The 26,252-nt window shown below is 37.9% G+C and overlaps 1 protein-coding gene across 1 annotated transcript in view; it reads right to left on the bottom strand.

Moving 5' to 3' along the window:
- The window catches only part of LAMA1 (laminin subunit alpha 1), a 108,081-nt gene that overhangs the window by 14,319 nt on the left and 67,510 nt on the right, over positions 1-26,252 (bottom strand). The window contains exons 28-50 of the mRNA XM_068932233.1: positions 25,909-26,029; positions 25,631-25,765; positions 23,789-23,910; positions 22,412-22,498; positions 21,947-22,140; positions 20,798-20,940; positions 17,645-17,743; positions 16,586-16,697; positions 16,254-16,416; positions 13,706-13,916; positions 13,353-13,469; positions 13,100-13,263; positions 11,908-12,046; positions 10,595-10,688; positions 9,250-9,366; positions 7,133-7,315; positions 6,666-6,820; positions 4,791-4,934; positions 4,107-4,240; positions 3,675-3,825; positions 3,011-3,135; positions 1,865-2,015; positions 589-733 (exon numbers count right to left, since the gene is read on the bottom strand). Coding sequence (XP_068788334.1) covers positions 589-733; positions 1,865-2,015; positions 3,011-3,135; positions 3,675-3,825; positions 4,107-4,240; positions 4,791-4,934; positions 6,666-6,820; positions 7,133-7,315; positions 9,250-9,366; positions 10,595-10,688; positions 11,908-12,046; positions 13,100-13,263; positions 13,353-13,469; positions 13,706-13,916; positions 16,254-16,416; positions 16,586-16,697; positions 17,645-17,743; positions 20,798-20,940; positions 21,947-22,140; positions 22,412-22,498; positions 23,789-23,910; positions 25,631-25,765; positions 25,909-26,029 — 3,206 coding nt within the window. The remainder of the gene's footprint in view (positions 1-588; positions 734-1,864; positions 2,016-3,010; positions 3,136-3,674; positions 3,826-4,106; positions 4,241-4,790; positions 4,935-6,665; positions 6,821-7,132; positions 7,316-9,249; positions 9,367-10,594; positions 10,689-11,907; positions 12,047-13,099; positions 13,264-13,352; positions 13,470-13,705; positions 13,917-16,253; positions 16,417-16,585; positions 16,698-17,644; positions 17,744-20,797; positions 20,941-21,946; positions 22,141-22,411; positions 22,499-23,788; positions 23,911-25,630; positions 25,766-25,908; positions 26,030-26,252) is intronic.

The raw sequence follows: 26,252 nt of genomic DNA, 5'->3' as shown, positions 1-26,252 counted from the left end.
GAGAGTAAAGATCAGGAGAAGGGCACTAATATACTGTCTTCCATTTTGGCAGTCTTCTTCCTAATAAAGGAAAATGTATTCATTGAGTCAAACTTGTGTAAACAGTCTTCTTTTCAGAATAAGTAATTTATTGTACTTTCAGCTGTTTTGTTAATCTGATTCACTCTTCTCCGCCAAAGTCAAATCCGTGGAAGTCTACAGTAAAATACACATACATAAAATATTACGCATATATTATTTGTAACGCATTACTTCCCAACGATAGGCCCCAAAATTCCATTGAAATCGGCACTGCGAAGATGAAGAACAGAAAACGTGATCCCTCATGTACAGACTTGGACAAAAATCTTTCACTGTTTAAAGAATATTGAGATGTTTCAGTCTGCTCCTCATAAGAACCACAGAAAAGATGTGCGAAAACAAGCTGCAGATTCACACTGCTGCCCTTCCATAATCAAGGTAACATAGGAGTGGCTGCTAAAGAAATTCCATATTGGAAGTGACCAAATTTGGTTGCAGTGACATTCTGTGCGTATCTATTTCTATTTGTAAATGTGCAGACACCTGCTTTTTCAGCCTGGAGCCTACCTTGTTTCTTGTTCCGACTGAATGAAATTTTATACCATGTTCCGTTGTTGTAACGATTTTCTGTTGTAAGAGCAAGGGGTCCTGAACCTAGATCAACAGTCAGTCTCACTTTGCCATCCACAAGTTCAAGTGACAAGTAATCTCTCTGTAGGGAAGGAGGAAAAAAAAAAGACTGAATCACTAGAAGTGAAATCTTCCAAAAGGATGCATACTTGGCAGATGTGGTCTAAAGGTTCAGTAACTCTTCTACCTAGACTATTTGATAGGCACAGGACACTCATCTTTTCTACGTCCAGAAAAATTAAATTCCGTGTGCCTCACAAGGATGCCGTTTTGTTTTGTTTTGCTGTTTGTTTCTCCTACTGGAACGCACCATCAGGGTTGACTACTCAGCTGAGGAAGGTTTAAACAACACAAGTCACATTTACTTTGGGGGAGGGGGATGAAATTGAGAGGAATTAGATATGACTGTTAGCGTAATGATCAAACACTACAATGTTCTTTCTGCAAGAAGTGAAAAGCTTCCTCGCATCCATTCAGATCAACAGAAATAAAAGACATCCTGTATTATATTAGAAGTGCCCCTTCTCAGTGTAAAATTGCAGTCAGATATCATTGTGCAACATAGTCAGTGAGTACATAAAGAACCAAACGAATATTGCAGTAACTCTGAAACAATTCATATCCAAACAAAGCTTTGTTCTCCTTCAGGGAAAGGAAACCACCAGTGAAGCAAGTGGTGAACTGCATGACAATGAAGGTCTGGAGATCGGTCTAGGTTATGCTGCTTTTGCAGGGAGTTTTATTTAATTTATTTCGGTTTACTGAATTCCCATTTCATGGCTTTAACTCAGTATGTCTATTCAGTATTATAATGCCATTCTGAAAGTTCAGTTCCAAAAGATTTTGTGCTCTACCAAGGTTCCTCCAATAGAACAAAACTAGTCTGTCGTACCTCTGTTTCTTGCTCTTGCCCTTAGTTGAACAGTCATTAATTTTAATTTTTTAATTGCTTCATTTTTTTCATTGCATTAATTTTAATTTTTTCACTGCTTAATTCTGGCCTCTGTATATGCAAATGTTTGCTCTAAGGTATTATGTCTAGGGTTTCCTTCTTAACTCTTCTGGCTAATGATGTCAATCACAGAAGATAATCTATATAAAGAACCTAGGTGTAAGCTAGGTTAGCTGGAAGATAACATAGGACAAAGCAAAGAATCACCACATCATCCAAACACAGTTTTTGATAGCTTAACAATCTGATCTATTTTCTTACAGTGCCATTTGAAGCAAGATACAGCAGGAGCCCATTAGGTGAGAAGGTGCTGAAAAACAGTATTATTTGAGTCACTGTTGAGCGTAGTGCCTTCTCCACAATTGAGTATCCGCTGCCATCAAAATGGAATGAAGTGTCCTCATCCTGTGGGCTATGGAAGTGGAAAACAGAGCTAAAATGTTAACTGAAGATTTGTGGTTTTCTAGTCATTTTTATATAAAATCTAAGAAAAGTTAGATCAGTTGGTGCAGCCTGTAGGCAGTATAATTAGGAAATACGGAAAGAAATTTGAATCCTGATGTTCTGCATAACTAAAGGATTGCAGCCAAGGGCCAATTTCATTAGAGAATTTCACAATCCCTAATTTAGCCATAAGGAAGGATGTATACAAGATAAAAAATGTTCTTCCCTGATGTATGAAAGGAAAATAACAATTTCTTAACGGAAAATCTGATTGCTACAATATATGCCCTCCTATTTAAAACATGCTAAGCATTTATCAAAATGCCTTGCATAATTGCACTTCTAATAAATGTTCTGTTAGCCCTTTTCCCTGCAATACAGTATGTCTAAAAGTTATCCCATACGATCATAGAGCACCCTCTGCTGTTTCTACATGAAACACTCTGCAAAAAGGAATACGGTCAAGCATATTTCTTTTCAATCCCTTAAATGTAAGAAAAGCGTACAATTGACAATCCCCTTTCAGAACGATTACAAGAATGATAGCAAGCTCAGGAGCTACAATTTCACTATGAACTTTTAGACTGCTTCTTATCCTAGGAGAGGATAAATCTTTCTGAAAATTACTGGAAAACAAACATTCCAAAACATATTTTTGACTGGCAGTCACTGCTATCAATGCGCAAAACAGACCACAACTACAGAAATCCACTTAAAAAGTAGGCAAACCATAAAAACAATTATGAAATTAGATAATAAACTAATATTCTATACAATGAAATTATTTGATGCCACTGACCTGCTCAGATTAGCATGTTCAGAATTGTAAATTAATCATCGATGAAGCACTGCAATTTGTTTGAATGCACCACTATTTATAGCTAACAGATATATATGCTATACATGTACAAACAGCTTTACTCCAAATATATTAAAAAAAAAAAAGAGAGAGAGACAAAATACCTTCCAAAACATCCATTGCACTTGCCCTCTCTTTCCAAGTAGTTCCAAAGACCGATAGATTTGCCATTCAGCGATGCCTCTCCCATGCACCCTTTAAAATGGGTCACCTTAACAGCAGGCGACTTCTGTAAGGGCAGAAACATTTCATGAATACAAACAATGTTAAATTCTCTGAAAGTTATCCAGCCAAATTTTTGCTTGGCTGTTTTGCTTGAACTTTAACTTGGTTAGATATAAATCATAATTAAAAAAAAAACAATATGTTTTAGCATAACTGTTAATCAGTATCATATGAATCACAATGGACTAGTTTTGCAGAAAGTAAAATAACTATGTCCTTGACCTGTTTACATTCTTCATTGCATGAGTAACAACAGCAAACTAAAAGAAGCAGGTGCTGAGAAGGGAAAATAATTCATTGGGCAACTCCTGTGCATCATGCATGTGCACACATAGCCTCTCCTGGTTTTCATCTTATACAAAAATACCCACGGAAAAGTAACATCAGGAACCAGGGAATATCCTTTTAACATCTTTGTTTTATGTTCATCACGCCTGGCACTTCTTGACTGCATAACTGATTCATGCAATTATTTCAAGCCAAAGGTGTATCTCAAACTGAATAAAACCAACATTTTACAGTATGCTGATTTTAGAATTTAACCTTGATTTGCCCTCCAAGTCCTCCGATAAACATTAGTGTTGATTTGTTAACATCCAGTATGCTAGCTGTCCCAGGTGAGGTTCCAGATTTAGATGAAGGTTCCTGATTGGAGTTCATTTCCTGTATACTCAGGGTACCTGTTTTTCCAAACCTGCCAATTACAAATAATCATAAACAGTTTTAGAAGTCACCAGGCTTAATCAAAATATGCTATTGACTTCTTTTTTCAAGGATAAGAAACACCTCGTCACTGGAAAACTCAAAAGATGGTTCGTATGGTTTACACTAAGTTGATTCACTAAGTCATAGTACATTTGTATCAGCTGGCTGTTTTGTTTAAAACAACAACAATTAAACTCCTAGTATGCACTGAACTTGCTATTGGATGCCTCTTTGGACTTCCAACATCCACGCCATTCACACTTAAATTACCTGGTTGCATGTACTCTGTGCCATTTGTTGTTGTTAATTGGAAAATCAGGATATTCCACTCTTGCTGATCCAGAGCCCAAATCCCAAAGAAGAGCTACCTTACCACGTCGCATCTCCACTGCAAGAAAGTCCATCTGAAAAAACAGTAGTCCTTACTTTAATACACGATATTGAATATGTTATTTCTGTTCTGTATATTTAATTTTCATGTGTGACACTGAAAATGTCTTTCCAGATTCATTCCCCTACATCCCATGTTATTGGACTTTATTTTAGCAAATCAGGCCCAGTGAAAGAAAAACTTAGAGGGAAACCAACAAACTCAACCTGTATCTAGGTAGGTGAATACTTCCTTTATATAATCTATAAAAATATGTGAGAGGATGAGTATACACACACACACACGCATACACATATAAATGCACTTCCTCTCTGTGTGTGTGAGTACACGATGTGACTGTGAAAAAATACTGTCACACAGTACAGTGCCACCAGGAGCTAAAACAGCCATGCATTTATTAGGATTATAGAGGGAAGGAAGAGGAAGGCAATGTGACACTGTGCTGTCACGCTCTTTTTCAGGTGGGTGGACACATCACACTCGTGAGGGCCAAAAACGTATATATGGTCATTTATAACATTTGGCTACCACCACCTTCAGTGAGTGTCCCCCAGAAAACTCACCTTTCCATTGCTACCCAGGTAGAAAAGAAGGTTATCTGGTTCAGAAGTTTTCACATTGAGGGTTAAGGTGTTGTAATTCGTAGATGAAATCTGAGGTTGGTAGGCACGAATGCAGTCTCTGTCTGCTGATACTGCAACTTTAATCTGGGGAGGGAGAAAGGGAGAAACGGAATCAAAACAGGTCTCCATGTGCATGGCACGTCTTTCTGGAATATGTGCTTAGCTTCTGACCAACCAATGCCAGCAATTCACTGACATACTTTCATGGGATCTAAGTATTGCTACTGAGGGTTGATCTTAAGCCTCCTAGGCATCACTCAAAAAAAGAGAAGAGAGCTTCACAAATAGAGGAGAAAGCAATACATCATTAATTCACTCATCCAATTACGAAATTTCAAGCAAGTAAGCAAAACAAACCATTCAAATACCTCACAATAACAACATCTTGGGACTGAAGCCCATATAATGAGCAAAAGCCACTATAACAACATCAGAAAAGATTTAGAAATTCAAAACATTTTAAAAAAGGAAATAATTTCTAGTCTATGTTCAGAGGAAAACAAAACAAAACAAAAAGAAGTCTGCAATATTTGTGTTTATTTCAAATTTTTAACACCACAGACCACTGATTACGTGATTATTCAAAAATTCATTTGGGAATACATTACGAGTTAAATTTATCGCTTAAGTAGAGAAATTCACATTACTGTTGTGATACCACTAACTCCTTTGAATTTTGTCTAGTATAAGATAGCACATCCACGCAAGCTAAAACCAGCTGAACACCAAGGAACAAGGAATTTGATAGTGTTCCTTCCCACTGTAAAAACAGAAAGGCCTTAACTCCATCATATTATCTGAATACACTTGTAACAACTATATACATAAAGCATACACATATACTCATGCGTCCTCATCTGTAACAAGCAGAAGTTTACAATACAACAAAATGAACCTGCCAGTCTGGAAGAGGGGATTTTGCTAACGCTTTTTTTCCCCTCTGCCAGGAACCTCTGTGGTTTATGATCCTTCACTGTTCTGCAGTGGATTCATTAAGTTTCAGCAGACTGTGACAGAGAAGCAATAACCATATAATTAAGGAGATTTGCAGGAAGCACCAAAAACCTTTTTTTTTTTAAACAAAACTTCCCTAAATCTTAGAATTATATACCCCTACTAAAGCCAGAGGCATACGAAAAGTTATTGAGTGCAAAGTCATTTTCATATTCCCCTCACAGTTTAATGAGGTCCATAATACAATTGATTCACTTTTGTTTTCTTTGAGTGGGGAGCAGAGAGCTTCCAAATGACAAGTATATTATTTGTTTCAAAACATTTTGGATGCACAGCAGCATCTTGCAAAGAATACATGGACTTTGTTGTACATTTATTGACAGAATCTATATTCTGTTAAAAAGTTTTTAATGATACTTGATGCTATTAGGGAGGCATCTCGCATCGATCTCTAAAGTAAGCTTAGAAATTAGCATCTTGTCCTAAAAAGAATGGCAGCTCCATCTACTCACCTGTCTTTCTCATCGAAAAATCTCTGTGATTGCTTTCTGACATATTGCATTCTATTATTTTTATAGGAAATAAAAGGCAACAGAAAATAAATTACTGCCTTGCTGCTTTGACAATTTGACAAACAAAAGCAGTAAGAAACTTGAAGATAAAACCATAAAACACACCAACAGTCCTGCTGGTATATGATTTTAGCATCTGTCAGTGCTCGTGGACTTCAGCAAGACAACGGAGCAACCAGGTACCTTGAAGATAACTTTTAGGCTCTTTGACTCAAAGAAGCTTTCTGCTACAAGTGAAAATGAAGCCAGTTAAGTTCAACAGAGGAACTGCAGAGATCATGGTACTTACAGATGCTGCCTGCTTGCGGGCCTGGCTGATGAGCTCTTTAATTTCAGAGAGATTTCTGCTCAGGTTCTCTTCTAGCATTTTCAGAGGTTTCAGCCTATCGAGTAAAAGGCTGGCTTGTGCTTCGACCTCTTTAACTTGTTTTTCAGCTGCGGATGCTGCCAAAACATTAGTGAAACATTGAGACAGACTGCAAGAAATGTACTGTCTATCTCTAGAGTGCCTAGCCAAGGTGGCCAGTTTCTGATAACGTTTTTTTTCAGCCGTTATAAACATCTGTAAGGAATATGCACATTTAAAGGCATTCTATGTGACTTCCACAGAGGTCTTCTAAAAAGCTATCTCATTTTTTTGAATTCGGAAAAAACTTTCAGTCATCAAATTCATATTTAACGCTTATTAAACTTGAATATTAGTACTGCTTCTGCAAGCAGTGACATTTCTACAGAGCAATGAAGCAGCAAACTCACCGGCTTTTGACGAATCAGTTATAAGTTCACTAGTTTTCCTCAACGTGTCATTAACTCGGGACAACGCAGAAGTAGTATTCAGCAGCTTTTGACTGAAATCCCCGTAGCGGCTTAAACCCACCACAGCGCTGGTGTTTGCAGACACAGCCAGCTCTTTCACCTCAAGCATGTACTTCCTTGTATCTGAATCACCGTGATAGTACACAGGTTAAAAAAAAAAAAATCACAGCTTTCACCAGTACCTAAGAGTAACCAACTCCTGGCCAGGTTCATAACACAGTTACAAACATACTGAAAACACTACCAGTGCTGCCAGTTACCTTCATTTTGTAATAAGAGTTATATTTTTGTCTCTTCGTCTACTTTTCTTTGAGAGGGGAGCAACAAGCTAAGCACCTGCTGTTATCTAGAGTAGCTTAGCTATTGAACGCCCCAGGGCTTAATAACTCCCACTTTATCTTCTGTGAAACCTTCTGCAACTTGATCAGTTATACAACTGGAACATAGCCACGGCTACGGCTCTGGACAAAAGAATGGGGAAATGCTCCCAAGTTAGGAGCTATATGCATATAGGTATGGATATAGCTACTGATGTCCACACAGGTATGTGTGTTCATATACACACACACACACGCACACCCCCATAAGTAAATAATAAAAGAATATATTGCACATATATATAAATAATAGAAACTACAGTGATTTTCGTTAAGGCTGGTCAATTTAGATTGTCAAGTCTTTCAATCAAAAGACTTGATCAATCCAAATTCTTGAATTCTAGGAAAAATAAGATTTTTTTCTGCAATATGGCTTTTTTCTTGACCAGCTTATGAATATGACATAAGCACAGGTGAGGAACTTGACTCTATATCCCAACAAAGATATCATATAGATATATCTGGGTCACAGCTTTCAAAACCCTTGAATGAGTGTTGGCACCCAGACTCACAAATCTGAGTCTCATTTATTGAATCCTACAGAAACCTGGAGAGGCTGCAGGGCTATAACCCCCTTTGCTTCAGGCGACAATCACTTCCGCAGTGAGCATACCGCTCCTATCCTCAGCCCGCCCCTTACACCCCTGTGCCAAGGAAAAGTCAGCAGATTTGCCGCAGCTGGCAAAATAAGGTGCCTATTTAAGGTCTGCAGGGATCCTCCTTCAGCTCCAGTCCCCCGCGCAGAGGGAAATATCACTGTCAATCTCTGCCCAGCCCCAAAAAATAGAGCAAACTTCAAGAAATGTAACAGCAACACTAAAATCAAAGAGTGTCACTGAGGGAGAATTGTCCTATGACTTTAATGATGCCTTCATTTTCATTGAGTAGTTTGAAGTCTGATAGCATCCTGCTATTAATATCCAGTGTAACTTTATCACTAATATTACCTTTCAGTGCGAGCTCAGAGCATGAGTTGTAAAATTTTAAAGTTTTGGACTAGCATTTTAATCTGGACAACAACCACCCCTGCAGCAGGATCTTATGCATGTTCCTACACCTTAAAAAAATATTATTAAGGTCGGCAAACTATTTCAGAGCTTCTTATTTAAAACTTTGAATAAATTTACTGTACTAGCTTCCATGAACACCAGGGCTTGCTTTTATCCAAAATACTGACATTTTTAAAAAAGAGAATTATTTCGTTTTGGAAAAACCCAGACAGAACGTTGCAATTGGTTGAATGAAATCAGAATTTACAACAACAAAACTTTAGATATAGATGACAAGATTTACGGCACAGTATGGATGAGTTTGAAACAAGCTATCAAAAGAAAATAAAGAAGTTACTGTTTAATACAAAAATTTCCCTCCATGTGAGATTAAGTATGCCAGGACTTGATTCTCTTCTCATATCAGCATAATTCCATTCCTTTCAGAGCTTTTCCTGATTTACAGCAGTGTGAAATGGGAATTAGGCTACAGACCTTATATCATAAGCCAGTTATATTTTATGGGTTTACTAAATAAATGGAAAATATTCTTTGTAAGGCAGGAGGCTAAATGAGTCTCCCATCTAGTTTATTGCTAGGCCTCTCCCGTGAGACTACAAATAGGATTTTACTATGATTGTACCTACCATTCTGTAATAAGGAGGAGAATGTCAATATAGATTTCACTTACCATTAGGCAATGCTCTTAGTGTCAACAGGGAATCATTAAGCTGGTTGACAATTTTATTAGTACTTTCCCGAATCTTTTCTACCCTTTTGTTTAATCCATTCAATCCAGATAAAAGGCCTGTTGGAAGAAATAGCTGTGATTTTTTTATGCACAAACAAGTATTAGTACCATACTATCCACATAAACCTCATATTTAGAGATAATAAGCATTCATTTATTCAATCAGCTTTTTTGTTTTCTTAAACAGAAAGAGCCTTTTACAAACAGAATGCAAAATGAATGCAGTATGCAGAGATAAGCTCTTGTGGGCACTGTTCCATTCAAAGTTATCCTTTTTTGGCCAATTCTATCAGACTGAAACAGTAGAAACATAGTTAGTAAAAAGCTATAAATTAAAATGATTCCAAGATGGTAAAACCTTATAATTTCAACGATGTGCTTGACTTTTTGTGATATCCTACAGGAGTGGTGAGTGGTTTCCTCCTACTTATTTGTGAGCTGTTTGCAGAATCCTATCTCTAAAAAAAAGTGTGTAAAATAGAAGCAACGAAAGGGTATGTATTCTGTACATCTGAATTATATGAATTCATGCATATTTGTAAAGCTGCTAACATTGAAAAATCAGGTACATTTTACAGTTACAATTTGATCTCTGTGAAACATTCACTTTCTGTTCAGTTTTGTCAAAACCCCCCCCTTAGGGCTAGACTCCTAAATAAAGTCTATGTTCAAAATGCTTTTGAATTTCTATGGTGCAGACTCCAATACCTTGCTGACCTCTTCTGAGTAATACAAAACTAAAAGGATTTTATAATTTATAGATGGACCCTGAGCCAAAAGGCAGTTTTTACAAAGAGACAGAAAAAGTTCAGCTTGTCACATTCCACCTGTGTAGAAGGAGCAAGAAAAAGAAAACATTAGCTTTTAAATATATTATTCCACATACTTGCATAATCCATGATTTATAAGATCAAATTCACAGACTTCTTCCTGGGTAAATGGATTTCTTCAGGAATTCATTTTGTTCTTCATCTACTGCCCAACCACTAAAGACTTTATTCATTGGATTTGGAAAACCAGCCATTTAAAGAAAGCATTGCTTGTAGGTAAATGAGGTACAGCAAAGGACAATTTTAAAAATGTTTACAGAGGAAAATTATATTCTTACCAAAAAAGGTAGATCAATAAATGACTCCATAATACAGTGCTAATCCTAATTATATGCAAATACATGCATATCCATGTGCAAATGTTTACCTTACCTTATGCTCATTTCAAAAAACTCACCATAAAACAGGAAATAGAAGAAGAAATAGAAACAGAAATGTAAATTCTAAAAACTGACCATCACTTTTTTTCTTCAGATTTTTAGCTTCATTCAGAAATTTGGAGCTAAGCAGTAGAGCTTCTCTTCCAAGAAGACCGAAAGACTCCTCTGGCTGAAAGAACAAGTATCAGTTCCTACATATGAAGAAAGAACTTCAACTGAAAATATTTAAGTATCTTCAGATGCCTGCTTTAAGTTACTGAACATTCTCGTTCATCAGATTTTTATTCGCTGCCTTACTAAGAATGAACAAAGAAATTCAAATTGTAACAGTTTGTCCAGGAGTGTGACACTGAAACTCTTTGTGATTCAATATGCAAAAAGATGACTGAAACAAAAGCCAGGAAATTCTAGTTTGAACACTACTGCTGATTCAATGCCATCTTTTGAAATGTTATTAATTCTAGTTCCAATTTTAAGACAAAATTCTCAAAATTGAGCATTTTCAAGTCAGATATTTGAAAATTCCAGCCTTTAAAGTTTTCTTTTAATCCATTTCTCCCTCTGGAAAACATAGAAAACTACCTTGGAAGAGCTGTTATTCATGTTTTCGAAGTTTTTAACAAAACAATGCTACAAATTACGTGACTGTTGTACAAGGTTAAAAAACAATGCTGACTACTTTGATCGCCATCACGTAAAAAAAATACATTATGTAGTTTTTTTCTCCAGGTGTAGCGTGCAAGACGCTTGTAAAACATAACCCATTCAATGGGCTGCTGGGATTCAAAATCATAAAAAATGGAAAGATGAAACAGAGAAATGGAATAATATTAAAGTAACAGGGTTAGAGTGGTAACTCATCAGGTCTTTGTAATCTACTCTTTTAAAAATAATCTGATAATCTGGTATGGCATAGGATTCACAGACTAGGCACAAAAATGCATTTGGTTATGAAACGTCCTCAATTAAGCAAAACAGTTGTGTTTGGGAATACCTAGACACGAACAGAAAAGGGACATGTGAAATAAGGAGACAATTGAATAATCCTAAAGATGGAAGACGGTGCAAGAGGCCTGGGAACCGAAGGAACGCGTGGGAGAAAACTGATAATGAACACACACAGAATCAAGTCCAGTCTAGCTAAGCATGTATCAGACGTGACAAAAGGAGGAAAAGTTTTGTGGCAGAGAGGAAAGCAAGGGGAACAGGGGGTGAAGTCAGGTACCTCAGGGTACTGGCTCAGGATACAGCACGTACCAGTCAGCAGCTCAGGCTGCCATAGATGCCTCAGTCAATAAGGCAGCTTTCAGCAAATGCAAAAAGAGTAAGAAAAAACATTCCACAATGAAAAAGGTAAAGGAGTTGGAGATATTAACATAGATACTCACTAAGTCCAAGGGGCCATTCACAACTCTAGAAGCATCATCTGCCAAAATCTCTGTTCTTTCAATCATACTTTTAATACTGGAGTGGGTGTAGACCGCAGCGGTTGCATTCAAAGTCACATTTCTTACTTTAGAGAGGCCACTGAAGCAGAGAATTAGCAAGTGATTTTCTTTTCATGAGAGTACTTATAATCAAGCAACAAGTTCCATGTCTTCAATTATAGGATGCGTTTCTAGAATAACATAAGGTGCTCAGAAAAAATAAGCATACTTTGCCTTAGGTTGCATAGGCTTTCAGTTCATTATTTTAGGCTGAAAATGTTAAATATTCTTTTTCTATTTTATCCTCTTTTGTTTATGATCTGTTTTTCAATTTATAAGGCCACTTAGCCACATGCAACACTTTAAATGAAGAATAAGCAAATCCCATAAAATAAACATAACAGAAAAGAAACAAGTTCCTAGCCGGAGCTCAAAAGCAGTGTAGAAAAATATAGAATTTAGGAGGAAATTATGAGCATCTGAAAGCTACTCATTATCAAATTTTGCTTTACTGAACTTGTCTGAATTGAAGTCAGCAGAGTTGCTCAAGTGCTATCCAACGCAGAATTTTCTGTTCTCAAGCTTAAAATATATGTAAATTTTCCACTCTAATATAATTTAATTTTTTACACATATGTGTACTGATTTTAAAAGACAAAACAGCAAGAATCCTGGAAGAAAACTGGGACAGAGAATTCTTTTTCACTGAGATAACAGGAATGGCTTTCCAAGTTGGAAGCTCTAAGGGTGCATTTGAGTGCATTCGGGACCGCAACTCACCCATTTCTGTAAGAAGCTTTGAAAGCAACAATAATGGAGGCATAGCTTCTTAATGATATTCAGAGATATATTGTCAAAGAAGTATTCATGCACAGACCACAAGCTTTTCAGGCCACACCATGATGTATTCATTGGGCATTCAGTAACTCATTAGTTACTCTGCAGGACATTCACATGAAATGTAAGACTCTAATCAACCCTCTCTGTGTCATGGAGTAGAAACACCATGCACTACAGTAAAAGTGAAAAGCAATTAAAATGAAATGGGGGAGAAAAATTGATCATGTTCCCTTAGTGGATTAAGCTATTACCTATTTAAATTAAATCTGACAGCACTAGTCTCTCCTGAGTTCATATTTCTTGAGTTTCTCACCTTCCTAGCGTATCGGCAAGCCTTTGGAACTGGGTGGCGTGGTCCTCGGCTCGGTACACCAGGTCCAGCACTCCTCGCATGGACATCTGCATGACCAGCTCGTCAACGTGGTGCCGCAGTTTGGTACTCCATAGGACCAGCTCGTCTTGGTGAGCCTCCAGGTTCTACACAACAAAACGGTTTCCTTTTTTTAAAAATAATAAAATTCACTTGATAACATCAAAGAGGCTGTTGAAACTCTGTAGGAACTTACAGATGTAGAGTTCTTTACATCTTTGGCAAGAGCAGCAGCAACGTTCACTAGGACTTTCCCTTCTTTAATGAGCAAGGTGGAGACTTCTTTACCTTCTTTTATATAGAGCTTTTTGTCCTATAGAATAAATCGTTTTACAGTACTCTGTAAAGTCAACTACTGCAGATGAACTCACACACTACCTAATCTTTTTTTGATTTCAAACAAGGTTCTCATTTTGTTTCCGCTTTTAAGATATCATATATATTAACATATTTAAAAGTCTAAAGTTTTATTTAAGTGTAAAAAGCACCTTTTAAAATAATTCTGTATTTGATATTCCTTACACAACAACACTGAATCTCCAGTCTTACATTTAAGTCTCCCAGGTTGCTAGAGATAAGAGGAAACAAGCGGTTGGTCTCATTGATGTCAGCAAGCGCCTCATTCATCAGGTCCTGGGCTTCTTGCAGTCTGCTGTTGTGCTTTGATAAGAAATGGCCTGCATCCTTTTCTAGCTCAGTAAGTTCCTGCTGGGGTTTAACATACTCTTTCTGAACCTGGAGCAACAACCTCTCTGCAGCTCTGACAAAGACAGGAAGCAGAAAAAAATGAATGGAGAAGGAGAGAGACTTAGTCATGCTTTCTTGAGGAGAAGTGGGGTTATCCAAAATTAATCTAAAGGTATATTCTTATAAAAGCCTGTAATCTTTTCCATACTAGCATGAATACACATACTATGCTATTTGTCTTTCCATGCAAAAAGAAAACAATTGTGTGGGGTGAGAGGAGTAGAGTTCAAAAATTTTGTATTTGTTGCTTAGAGGTGGAAAAGGGCTAGTATAGAGCACATTTGCTTGGACTTATTTGGGATATTGCCTGCATGAAAACCTCTGTGAAGCATCCCTCTGGCAACGCTCTATGTCTTAACTGCAGGGATTCATATTTTGAATGTAGAATCAAAACATCAGTTTAAGAGGTGACACTGGAAAGCAACAAGTAACCATAGCACAGACATGCAGATGTCTTGAAAGGTTTAGCTACCTAATAAAAATAAATGTTCCCATTAAAATGACCACTGAAATGAGTGAGCTCTGAAATCAGTAATAGGCATGTTCCAGGAAATATCAATCCCCTCAAAATTAGTCAGTTTTTAATTGCTTCAGCTACTCTGTTTGGGAATATTTGCACGTCCATTCAAACACTTTCCAGTACCGAAGAAACTGAACTAAAGGTGATCCTGAATGGCAAGTCCTTTGTTTCTCCTGTACATAAGCTGCAAAATGCTTATTACTCCTTATTAATGCAGTTCCTATAATGATACTTTTACATAAATATCTGTCCCTTTTAATCTGTTTTCAAATCACATATATCTTTAGTTGAAGCAAAAGAAACCTCATTTATATCTTGATTACAAACGGCAAAACACGTTCCATCTTTCTCGTTGAATAGCAGATCTGTATTTGCATGTTTTTCTTTAAACTAATAGTTCAGAGTCCTTCCACTTAGAAGCCATAAACTTATAAAAGGTACAAGAATGAAAACATTTTGCAAGAAAGTAATGGCTTTGATTTCAGTGTACAGTAGAAAGGTTATATTCCAAATGCCTTGTGATCTTTGTCCTATGTAGCAAATATGGTGAGACTTCAGTTACAAGTGTTGCTTAATGGTCTCTCATCACAAATTCAGTCCACTATGAGCCATGAGGTAACCACTGCTCCCTGAAAAATGGGCTGTCAAGCTGCTTATTTAAATGAGTTTTGAATTTGCAGCTGCATTGCATGATAAATCTCTCTCATAAATCTTATTAACTCTCTTCTTCAATTTGTCAGAGTACACTTATCAGAGAACTTTCAGAAATTTCAGCAGAGAGCCTACAATTGAAAAGGCTAATTTACAAATGCCTTGTATAACAGCTCAAGCTGATGTTGAAAGTCAGAACACTCTGTTACTGTGCAATGGGACATATTGAGACATTTTCATAAGTGCTAAAAAAGCTATTCAAAGTTCGTAATAAATATAAGAATAAATGGTACATTTCTAGTTGATTTTTATGTCCATTTAGGTCCTGTACAATTTAATACTCAGTAAAAGGACAGGCAGGGGACACTGATGAACAACATACTACCCAACAAACACTTTGTCCCTTCTGATACAAAGCACTTAGAAAGGAAAAGTCAGATTTTCAGAAGCACTCTGTTCTCATCTAAATCTGTATACTTTGAAGCCAACCTTAACATTCTTACAGGTTTTGGTGAGAACAGCGCTAGGGCAGTACTGACTATTTGTGAAGTTGCAGCAGAAATTTTACTGGCTATTGAAAGAGTCGATGTTTTACATTGCAAAGTCCAGCAACAAGTAGTAATAAACAAGGAAAACAAAAGCCATTTTAGAATACCCTTTAAAAAGTGAACAAATCAAGACAGAGGAGTATGAATCCCACCCAGTGGCTCAGAGTGCTGAAATAAATGCCCTGGTTTCATTTGCTAATCTATGTGACACATATACCAGTGACAATACATTGTCATGTCCTTCACCAGACCTGGTAAGTCTTCATCTCGCAACAGACCAACTTGAGCTCGAACCATGCCTTCTAGCCAAAAGCAAAGGGAGATGTATTTTAGGGCCAGATCTGATTCAAACTGAAGTCAGTACGCCTTTCTATTTATTGCAATGCAACTTTGTAATGCGTCCAAATAAACAGATCCTTGACGATACTGAATATAGCCGTTCCATAAGGGATGTGCAAATGATATCCAAATAACGTAACTCCAGCTCCAGAGTTCATATAGCTCTGCCTGGGCTAGTTATCCATAACACAAGATATTTTAACGGCACGTTGCCTCCAGATAACCTCTCCAAGAAGCAGCTTTGCACAGTACAGACACAGGCTAAATAAAGACTCCAGTAGACTATGCTTACTTTAGCATGCTTGTAGCATTGTGGTGCTGTTGAACAAAATCTTTCCTGCGCATTGTATCCAGCATGACAGAGATATCATCCTGCAGGCTCTGAGACGTAGCAATTGACAGCGGAAGATCCAGACCCAGTGTTTCATTTAGCGACAGAGCCACTTCAGCAAGTACTAAGTAGGAGAGCAAACAATTTGGTCATACCATTAATAGAAGAGTATGTGTGAACCCCTTGCACAAATTGCAACACTTTCCCTGTAAATAAATAGTTCTTGAAGAGCTGCAGTGGAAATACCCTTCTAAATTCTGTAATGAAGGGGAAATATCTTAAAAGCAGGATACCTTTGATGGTTGTATGCACTGAGTCAATAAATCCAGTCAGTTCTTGACTTTTATTCCTGGTTTCCTGAGTCACTGTGTTAAGTTGCCAAGCTTTTTTCAAAATTCTAGCCGACTAGAATAAAATCAGAGATAATCTTTGACAGTTTTCCTAAAACACCAGTAGGTTCATGATATTTCGCTATGGTTTTTCCACTTATTTTTCAATGCTTAAAATGCCTTGTGTGAGTAAGCAATCAATGTTTTTTGATAAAGCAATATTAGTTGATTCATAAGTCTCTGATGTTTCGAGGTACTTGAGATGCCTGCAATTTAATTATTTTGAAAATTTCTTGCTCCGATATCAGTAAAAATTGTTATATCCATTAACTTCACAATCAATATGATCACAATTATCAAAGCTATTTCTTTAACAAAGTAAACACTAAATATTTTTAAACATAAATTAATGCAACTATCTTAAGAAAAACCACTATTCTGGATACATCACCTTTAGCAATGACAACACTGTTAATGAAAGCATCCACTTAAAATAAGCACACACAGTCAGCAAAACAGCTCTAACGGCTGAAGCATTATCCACAATTTTCTACCTACCATTTTTCTTATGTTAAAAGTGACTAAAGGATATAAATGTTGCTTATTTTTCTGCGCATTTTCAGTCGATTTATTTCCACTGAAGCCATTTTAAACACAGACTTTTTGGTAAGTATTCAGCAATGGCATAATGTTAAATAAGCTCCACAGGTTAGAATCAGTGAGAAGGTATCTCCTTTTCTTCAATTTTAGTTCTTAAATGATTACAGTACAAAGGTATTCTTCAGTAGAAAACATATAAGCCTCCTGCGTAGTATCACAAAACACTATAATCTATAAAATAATTCCACAGACCAGGTAAGCGCCCTCCCCTGAAAGCCTACAGAATGGACAGAATTATTTTATGGAACTCTACAGACTTAAAGTAATTTCCCAACAACTCTCTCACGTTTCTGTACAATGTTATGGAAATCCCCCCCAAATTTGTATTTACCACAAGGGTAAGAAAGAGAAGCAAGCACCTACCCCTTCATGCAGCTGATCAAGGCCTCCTGATAAACTCAACAGAGTTTCTTTTGATGTAGCTAATGAGTAAGTCGGATCTTCTCTAGGAACTATAGACCCCTGTAAGAAATAGCACACGAATTTAACGACTTTCTTTGTGTCTGGAAAATTTTTGGAGAAAATAATTATGCACACCTTTTACATTATTTATACGTTTAAAATGACTGCTTTGCAAGGCCCATGAGATGACATGAAGTGATTACATACATATAACTGATGTAATGAGGTATATGTTATTTCTTGACATAGGGAAGCAAATCTCTGGATCCAGCCATGTTGTACTTTCAGTGGAGTAATGACAGAGGGAAGTATTATGTAGTCCTGCTTTCCTGATTCTCAGCTTCACTAAGGTCTGAGCTGGCCAAATAATTTGCTCCACTTAAAGGCCCATCAGTTTAAATGTTTTCTGTACAGTCCTCCAGGAGCTACTCATTTGGCAACTCATCTTGTCAAAACATATGTCACGATGGCCCTACAGTGCTCTGCCTTTCAACATCAAAACCCAGCGCATGGCACTCGAGTTCGCGACGTTGCTGCTCCAGTCATGATGGGGATCACAAGCAGCTGGCCCTGGGGAACCTCTAACGAGCGAGGGAGGCTGATAAGCCATATTTGGCCTCAAGGCCACCTCTAGGCTGCTCTGTATAGCAGTAAATAGGCCACTGTATGCAAGCGTATGACATTTGATACAGTCAAGGCCTGCAACAGAATACTACTCCTCTAGAGATGCAAAGAAATGCAAGGCGTCTCTTACAAAGAGGGTGCGGGTGAGTCTGGGGAAAGGTTACATTTAGATTCCAGATCTTTCAGAGCTAATCGTTTTAAATATAACAAGTATCATTTCGCCCAACTTTTTAAAGAAATAGCACAGGATTATTTTTCATCAGCCTTATCTCTAATGGGTCTTTCAGAGTCTTTTCCTTAGCAGGAGGAAAGAACAAGCAAGAGGGGCAGAAGCTGAAGCTCCTGGCCTTCTAGGATAAAGCACGGCAAGGTACTTTTAAGAACCCAGTGGGGGAAGCCGGAACAGGACAGCAAATATGGCAATGTATGTTAGGAGGAATAAAGCAGGAGGCTTCAACTAAACAAAAAACAAACAAACCAACAAAATACCACACACAGAATTACTGAGGGCCTCAGATTTTTGGACATTGTGCCAGAGCAGAAGGAACTTAACCATTAGCATGCAGAAGCAATGCAAAGTACATGGTTTGATTTGATGACTTTCTCATTTTTGAAGACCCCCACCTAATACATAGAAAAGAGGGAATATTTGAGTCCCTGAGCAACCAGCATGAGGCAAAGGTGCAGTACAGTGAAGTGGACAGCACTTCAGGTAAGATTTGTAATTCAGATAAATAAACCTGGGAGCTTTCTGGCTTCCAGTTACAGCTACTTTTGTACAGGCCAAAAGGGAAGGGAATCTTAAGAGTAGTCAGAAAGAGAGGAATACCTGCTTCCAGACAGAGAAAAAATAAGAGACTACTACCAAATTACTCTGAAGATTAAGTTAAGAACAACGTGGCCTCACATAACAGGACGGGCCACAACAGGACTACGTATAACTCTGACATGTAAATACTGTCATCATAGACCCAAGAGGTTTTGTACCATTTTTAGCACCACCTAAACATCTCACTTCCAAGGGAGTAACAGCTGGCTTTGATTTGATTTTAGCATGAAAAGGTATACTCTAAAGAAGAAACTTAAAATGTTGTAATTTTTACATAACAGTTGACTTTTTGTTTTATAATTAAAGTGATAAATAGTTGCTAGATATTGAGTATTTATAACCCTAGAAGATGATGTTCCTATACAAACACCAAACAATTACAGAAACCAAGTCAACCGTAGCCTTAAAATATGACATTATTTCAATATGTTTTACACATTTACTACACAAAGCAAAGTAAGCATAACTGAAGTGGTGTAACTAAAATGTCAGTATCGAAAACTAAAGGATAAGAGTATCTCTGCTGAAGCATAAATATGAAATTGAATGAAGTTAGCCTTCAGATGCTGTAATCATTAAAATCTTTAAGTACATTGATTAGAATTCAGTCTGCCTCACATTTTAAATAGAAGAAATTTTTCATTCCAATTCTTTAATTTGCATAATCCAGCCGCACAAGGCAGCTTGAATTATTCTGATTTTTGCTAGGACATGGTAAAATACAAGGCAGAGTAAAATTTTGCTTCTATTTTCAAGTTTCTCTTGCTTTAGTTATTGCTGAACAGACTCTTTTCAATAAATGTCCTTATTTTAGTGCTCACGAAGTAGGGAGGATTCTGTTTATTTCTGGCTTTGTGCAGAGAGCCCGGGAACTTAAACCTCAGCAACAATAAGTCACCTTAATAATAATATTCAGATGGGACCACAAAATGTGATACTTCAGGCTTTATTTATGGGGCGAGAGGAGGCTAGAAGAAAGGCTCAAACCACAGGCAGCCTGAAAGCCTCTGATTGCTGAAGAATTCTCCCCCGCTTTTGTCCTCCGGGATGGAGGCCAGAGGAAGGCATCTGCCACTGCCACATAACCATAAGGAAAGCAAGGTGCCAAGGCGAAGCAGCCTGCTGGACCCTTTCCTCCTCGAGGGGATCAACCTCAAGACTGAGGCCTCAGGAGATGTCCCTTTGGCAAAAGGGCCAAAAGGGAAACAAGCTGGCCTGACATTTCTACTATTCCACTGCTGGATTATACGGATCCCTAATAGTGGCCCAGAACTACTGCAAGTAAGGGGCATAATCTTAAGTGAGCATAACTGTCTTTCCAGGGGTTGAAGTGAGAACATATCTCAGAATACCAAGGTGAAGCACATACACATAGTAGCATACAGTAATCACATTGCAGATTGAAAAAATATATTGACATATTCATTTAAATGAAAGTACAACAAATGAAAAGAAAGTAACAGAAGCAGCTAAAGGACATAAAATATATTCTTATATCACATGTAATCACATGTTCTCAGTCTGATGTCACTTATACACACACACACATTAAAGCCATGAACTTCAGGAGCACTTCTGCTAGATTGCTGGCGTATGAGCATCTACAAATTTTGTTTTAGAAGTGCAAATAAATATTTCTATTATCGGTATGTTTGTTTTACCTTCAGACGTTTCGTGGCATTCTCCAACTCTGACAATATCCCATAGGGCACATGGACAACACCAGTGAGGTTCACTGAAAGTATTGCTTTGTCGAGATTATCCAAATTGTTTAACAAAACACCTGTGCAGTTGTCATCACAAGCTAAAGAAATCATTTTAAGAAGAGCAAATAATGTTAGTTAAATTAATTAGTTTAATTAGTAAATTAAAAAGAAGCCACCAAATACTGAAATTTATTTTGATTTACAGAGAACGTACCCTCACCACTTGTGTTAAGACTTACTGAATATAACAAATTTGAATACATAATTTGCAGTATTGTGCCTCCACCCCCCCATATTTCAAAAGGGGACCTATTCCAAACATAGTCTCCTTAGTTTGGCACCCAGTCAAGCCTTATAAATCCTGCTGGCTATTAAGCTGTCGGCTATACGATAGGCTTATTAAGTCTATTTGGCTATACTGCTGTAAATCCAGGGTGACACTGCTGATGTTCACCCAAACAGAGTAGGAAGAGAGTAAAACTAGGTCCACAGTAGTGTAATTCCCTTTATTTCTTGGGCTCGTTTCACTCACATAAAGCAAAATCTGAGTCTAAATTCCCAATTCATTGTAAAAGCAGATTATTGTACTTGATTGGTCTTTCTATTACCCTGCCATACATACATGTTTAACTACTGGTGAAGTATGCCTTCATAACTGACATGACTCCTAAGGTGGCATTACAGCAATCTCAATGCTAACAGGTAAATAACATATGAACTTAACATTTTCAAATACATACAAGTATGTATGCTACTGACAGCGAATAAATAATTATTAAAATTATCTAATTCTTAAACTTCTCTGTAGCACTGCATAAGGCAATTTAAGGATTAACTGCTTGTCTGATGGTACTGCAGTTTCCTCTGCGCTCACAGAATCACAGACTGGCTGAGGTTGGAAGGGATCTCTGCAGATCGTCTAGTCCAACCCCTTGCCTTATAGAGATACCAGAGTTCTTAAAATTCCTTTCCTCGACAAACCATTCACAGGAAGAGTAAGGCCTGATGTTAGAAAACACACTTGAGGAATAGTCGCGTGCACATAAATGCCGCTGCAATAGACCAAAGCCCACTGGGAAAGAAAAGGACTTCCAAGCCACCTACAGACACACTCGTTTTCCACCAGAAGATGTCTCGGTTCACACTCCTCGCAGAGCCGCCCTGTCACACCTGGCTTACAGAGGCACTGGCCGCTGGCACGGTCACAGTTAACGTGAACAGAACCGCCTGGATTGCACTGACACGGCTGGCAGCTGCCGTGGGCGACCTGAGGGTCACCGTAATACCCCAGGGAGCACCTGCACGGGGAGGAACGGGACACAGGCTATCAGGGGATTATCCTTTAGCAAATCCTAAAATAATCAGATGTTACATTTATCTCTGAGAATCACTATTAGATTTGTAATTAATGGTTTCTTATCAGTAACTAACAAATCACTCAAAGTCTTTCAGCGCTTATTTGTATGTTTACTTATGAGAACTGACTAATCTACTCCAAGTACATGCCTTATATTAATCAAAACCGTCCTTGGGGGTTGGGGATAAATGGAGTCAGCTTAAGCAACTCACCTTTCACAGTACTGTCCTTCATATCCTGGGAGACAAGCATCACAATGGTAATCGTGAACGTCTTTCAGGACACAAGTGGGACTAAAACTGAAGGAAGGATAAACAAACACTGGCTAGGACATACACGGAAAAGCATACACAGACAGAGAGCTGTTTCAGACCTATAGGTGCACACAGGACAGATTTTGTAAGCAACAGCATCCTCTGCTCTATCTGTTGCAGTGCTCTAGAATTTGTGCTTCGAATTTATTCGTTTCCTTAAAATTTGCTTTCTCAACGCTACTCAATCACTGTATAGCATGCTAAAGCAGCTTAAGGCCTGCATTTTGAAAGATAAAACAGCTAAAAATGGATGCTGCGTCACTAAATTAAGAGACCTTTTACGAATCATTTAATACTGGTGACTTCTCCCACGTCCTACCCCCCAGAGCAGCTGAGTTAGTTGGCTTCTTGTTCATCAGCAAGGACACTGAGCCACCTGCTGCTGCAGCAAGACAATTTTTGTGATCATTACCACCTTGAGGATGTGCTTAATTTGAAGCCCACCCTGTCCATTTGGGCCATTTCCCAGCTCTGTTTAGCCCTCTATATGGCCACTGATGAGCACCTTAAGCATATCGGAGGTAATGGATTTTCTGTAACAACAGAATTCCCCACCAGAAATACTCCTCCAAATAAATCAGCACACAGATTTCTATCCCTTGTCTCACCACCCTTTTATATATGAGAAAACTAGAGTAAAGAAAACTAGACCAATAGGCCTATAGTATTTATCTAGCTGAGACTTGTACGAAAACATTAGAGATTTCAGGCCCATGCTCTGATTCAAGTGTCCAAAAGCAAACATCAAATACGCCTTTCAAAATTCAGGAGGAAAAATAACCTGCACAAAATTTTGATTTTTGAAATAGCTGGATTGCTCCTCTACCAAACAGGTGCAAAAATTTCAAGCAAAAGAGTACTTGTTCTACACCTATGATCATATGAAAAGTTTCTGCATTGACTGAAGAACAGCCTGAATCTTAGTAAAAACAGAAGTACCGTTTTCAGAATAAATAAAGGGAACCAAATTTAAAACTGAAATATGTCAGAAGAACTTACTCCATTACCTGTAAAATCTTCTATGTGACTGCTGATCAGATTTCAGAGAGTGATTTGACATGGGCCATCCATTAATCATTTTGCTTTTAAAACCTCACAAAGTTACCACTAACCAGGAACAACTCAGAATGCAAGTTTCATTTACTAAAATACATAGCTTTCAAACACCTAGAATTAAGGAGCTGTAACTATAACTATGTCTTGTTATCACCGGGGCACAAGGCATCCAGAATTATAATGCTAAAACGCACACTGGATTTAATAAGTTGTGGTTACCTAACAGGGTTGGCTCTGGGACAGGCACAGAGAGAGCAGTCATTGACAGATCCAATTACTTTCCCATAGTAGCCTGGGGCACAAGCGCTGCAGTAATCACCAACTGTGTTATCTCTGCAGTCCTGATGCACAAAAAGGAATTCAGACAGTTTAAAACAACAACAAACAACAAGAGGAACTTTATCTTCTCTCCAATCAATAAAGGCATACGGTCTTCAATAAGCATCACTAAACGTCACCGCCCATTGGCCAGCATTGTCCGGGTGGAGGAACCTTTTATGCCAAAATCAGCAGAATGCTGGCATATTTTGTCTTATGTGAATGCCCTCTCAGGCATGCTGACCTAATTTCTGTTCTTAACTTCCACGAAGGTTTATACATTTCTGCTTCTATTAATCCAATTCAGGGCAGGAAATGACTGTACAAAGGAAAAAAAAAACTTCAACAACAAACCTCCCCTCCCCCAGAAAAGCAACTGATGAAAAATTAAACAGGATACCTGGACCAAAAACACAAAGTTAGTGTTACAGCAAAGGCATGTGGCAGCTATAAACCACAGACCGCTCACAGTTAAGAACCACAAAGTATATTTAATTGGTCAACAGCACAGATCAGTAAGAGGTGCTATTAATATTAAAACTCTAAATCAGCATTGTAAACATAATTTATTTTACTAGTCTCCTAAGAGAACATGAATCACTATTTTTTTTTTTTATGATTTATGTTCTTGGGAGCATATACATTTTAGAGGTTAGTTGAGGACAGTAAGCAGTAGCAATGTAATCTCCTATTGCACAGGACCAGAAAAGTCAGATGAAAATCATCTATTTTGCCGACATTACTTGGCTGGACGTCTTAAGCAGTAATCTTAATATGTGGGTGACTTGCCACCCCTGCAATGTGAAGTGGAGTGGAAGAAAGACTAGTTTCACCGGTGTGAAAGATTTATGTGTTTTGACCTCACAGTTCTCACTCATGAAGTTCAAACTTCAAAAGATGGTGTCAGATTCATCATTTAGGCTAAACCTAGCAGTGAAAGAATGGTCCACAAAAGCCTGAGAGGAAAAAAAAAACTGAATTCAAGAGAATTCAGCAAAAGTTAACTTTGAACTAACAGATTCATCACTGGAAAATCAAAGCAATCGAAAAACTGTAGGAAAGGACATCTGGTCACTGGCCAGTACCAGAAAACAGCTTTGATGTGCCTCATTCGGTTAGCTGAGAATTAGCTTTGCACAGGGCTGTCACTCCATGACAGAGGAGCAACATGTTGGTCAAATGTGCCTCCTCCTTGCAACCTTCAGGATAAAGTGAAAGAAGTACGAAGAAAGCAGCATGGCTGAGGAACATCCTAATACTGCTTCAGTCTCTGGGTGTTAAAAAAAGCCTCACTTACAGCAACGCTAAGGATATTTTCTTCCTGAGAGAAAAAGAATCTGACTTTGACCTAGTCTCTGCGGTGTGATGCGGCATACTGCTTCCTTCACTTCTCTTTTTTTGTGTGATTAAGCAGAGCTCAGCCAGACCAAGGGCGAGAACCTTAAAAGTCTCAAAAGAAAACAGATAAACTGAACTGATAAACAAAAGTTACTTTTAAAAGAAAATCAAAACCAAAATAACTAACAATTTTGAGGAGGTTATGTCCAAAACACTTGATAATTTCACTGACTGGATCCTAAGGGAAACACTACTCCTATAATCCATTTTTCAGGGGACAGGTCGGGTAGATTATGTTTTATCCAAATAGCACGGCCATATACTTCTCCCCAAAACTCCTTCCATAGGTTACTGCCATTGTATGCTCAGGCAAAACCAGCACAATAATGTATAAAATGCACATACCAAGCACTTTCCAGTTTCCGGATCACAGGTTTCACTGTGGTTGTTGCACTGACACGGCACGCAAGGTGCTTTCAGAGTGTGCTCCTTCACACCGAGTTCTGTATGTTTCCCCCTGTAGTATCCTGCAGCACAGCTCTATTTGTAAGGGGAGTAAAATTAAGAAAAAAAAAAATCACGGCTATCAACTTTTAAAACATTTCTAAAAGCCAGGTAACTTTTAAGTGACTTTATTAATCTCTTGTTATTAGACACAGAGAAAGGATTCAAGGACTCTGTACCTGACAGGAGAAGCCAGCATAACCAACAGGACATCTACATTGCTCTATAAGATGAGCTCTAGCTCTGCCTAGATGCTTTTCTTCAAACTGCACTGCCATTTCCATTGAGATGTTTGCAATTCTGCAAGATACACAAGGATGAGAGGAGAGCATAAACGTCTAGAGCAATCCTGGCAACAAAATTAAGATCCAAACATACTACATTTCACAGATAGGGCTGTAGGGCTACGAAACATTCTCTCCCATGGTCTCCTTTTCCACATGGAACATCCCAATGTCGAAATCTGAAAACTGTTTACATATGTATGAAATCTGAAAACTGTTTACATATGTATAGGACATAT

Source organism: Struthio camelus, chromosome 2 (genome assembly GCF_040807025.1).
Source record: "Struthio camelus isolate bStrCam1 chromosome 2, bStrCam1.hap1, whole genome shotgun sequence".
Taxonomy (NCBI): domain Eukaryota; kingdom Metazoa; phylum Chordata; class Aves; order Struthioniformes; family Struthionidae; genus Struthio; species Struthio camelus.
Note: the sequence above shows the minus strand (reverse complement) of the source record. Positions and strands in the feature narration are given on the sequence as shown.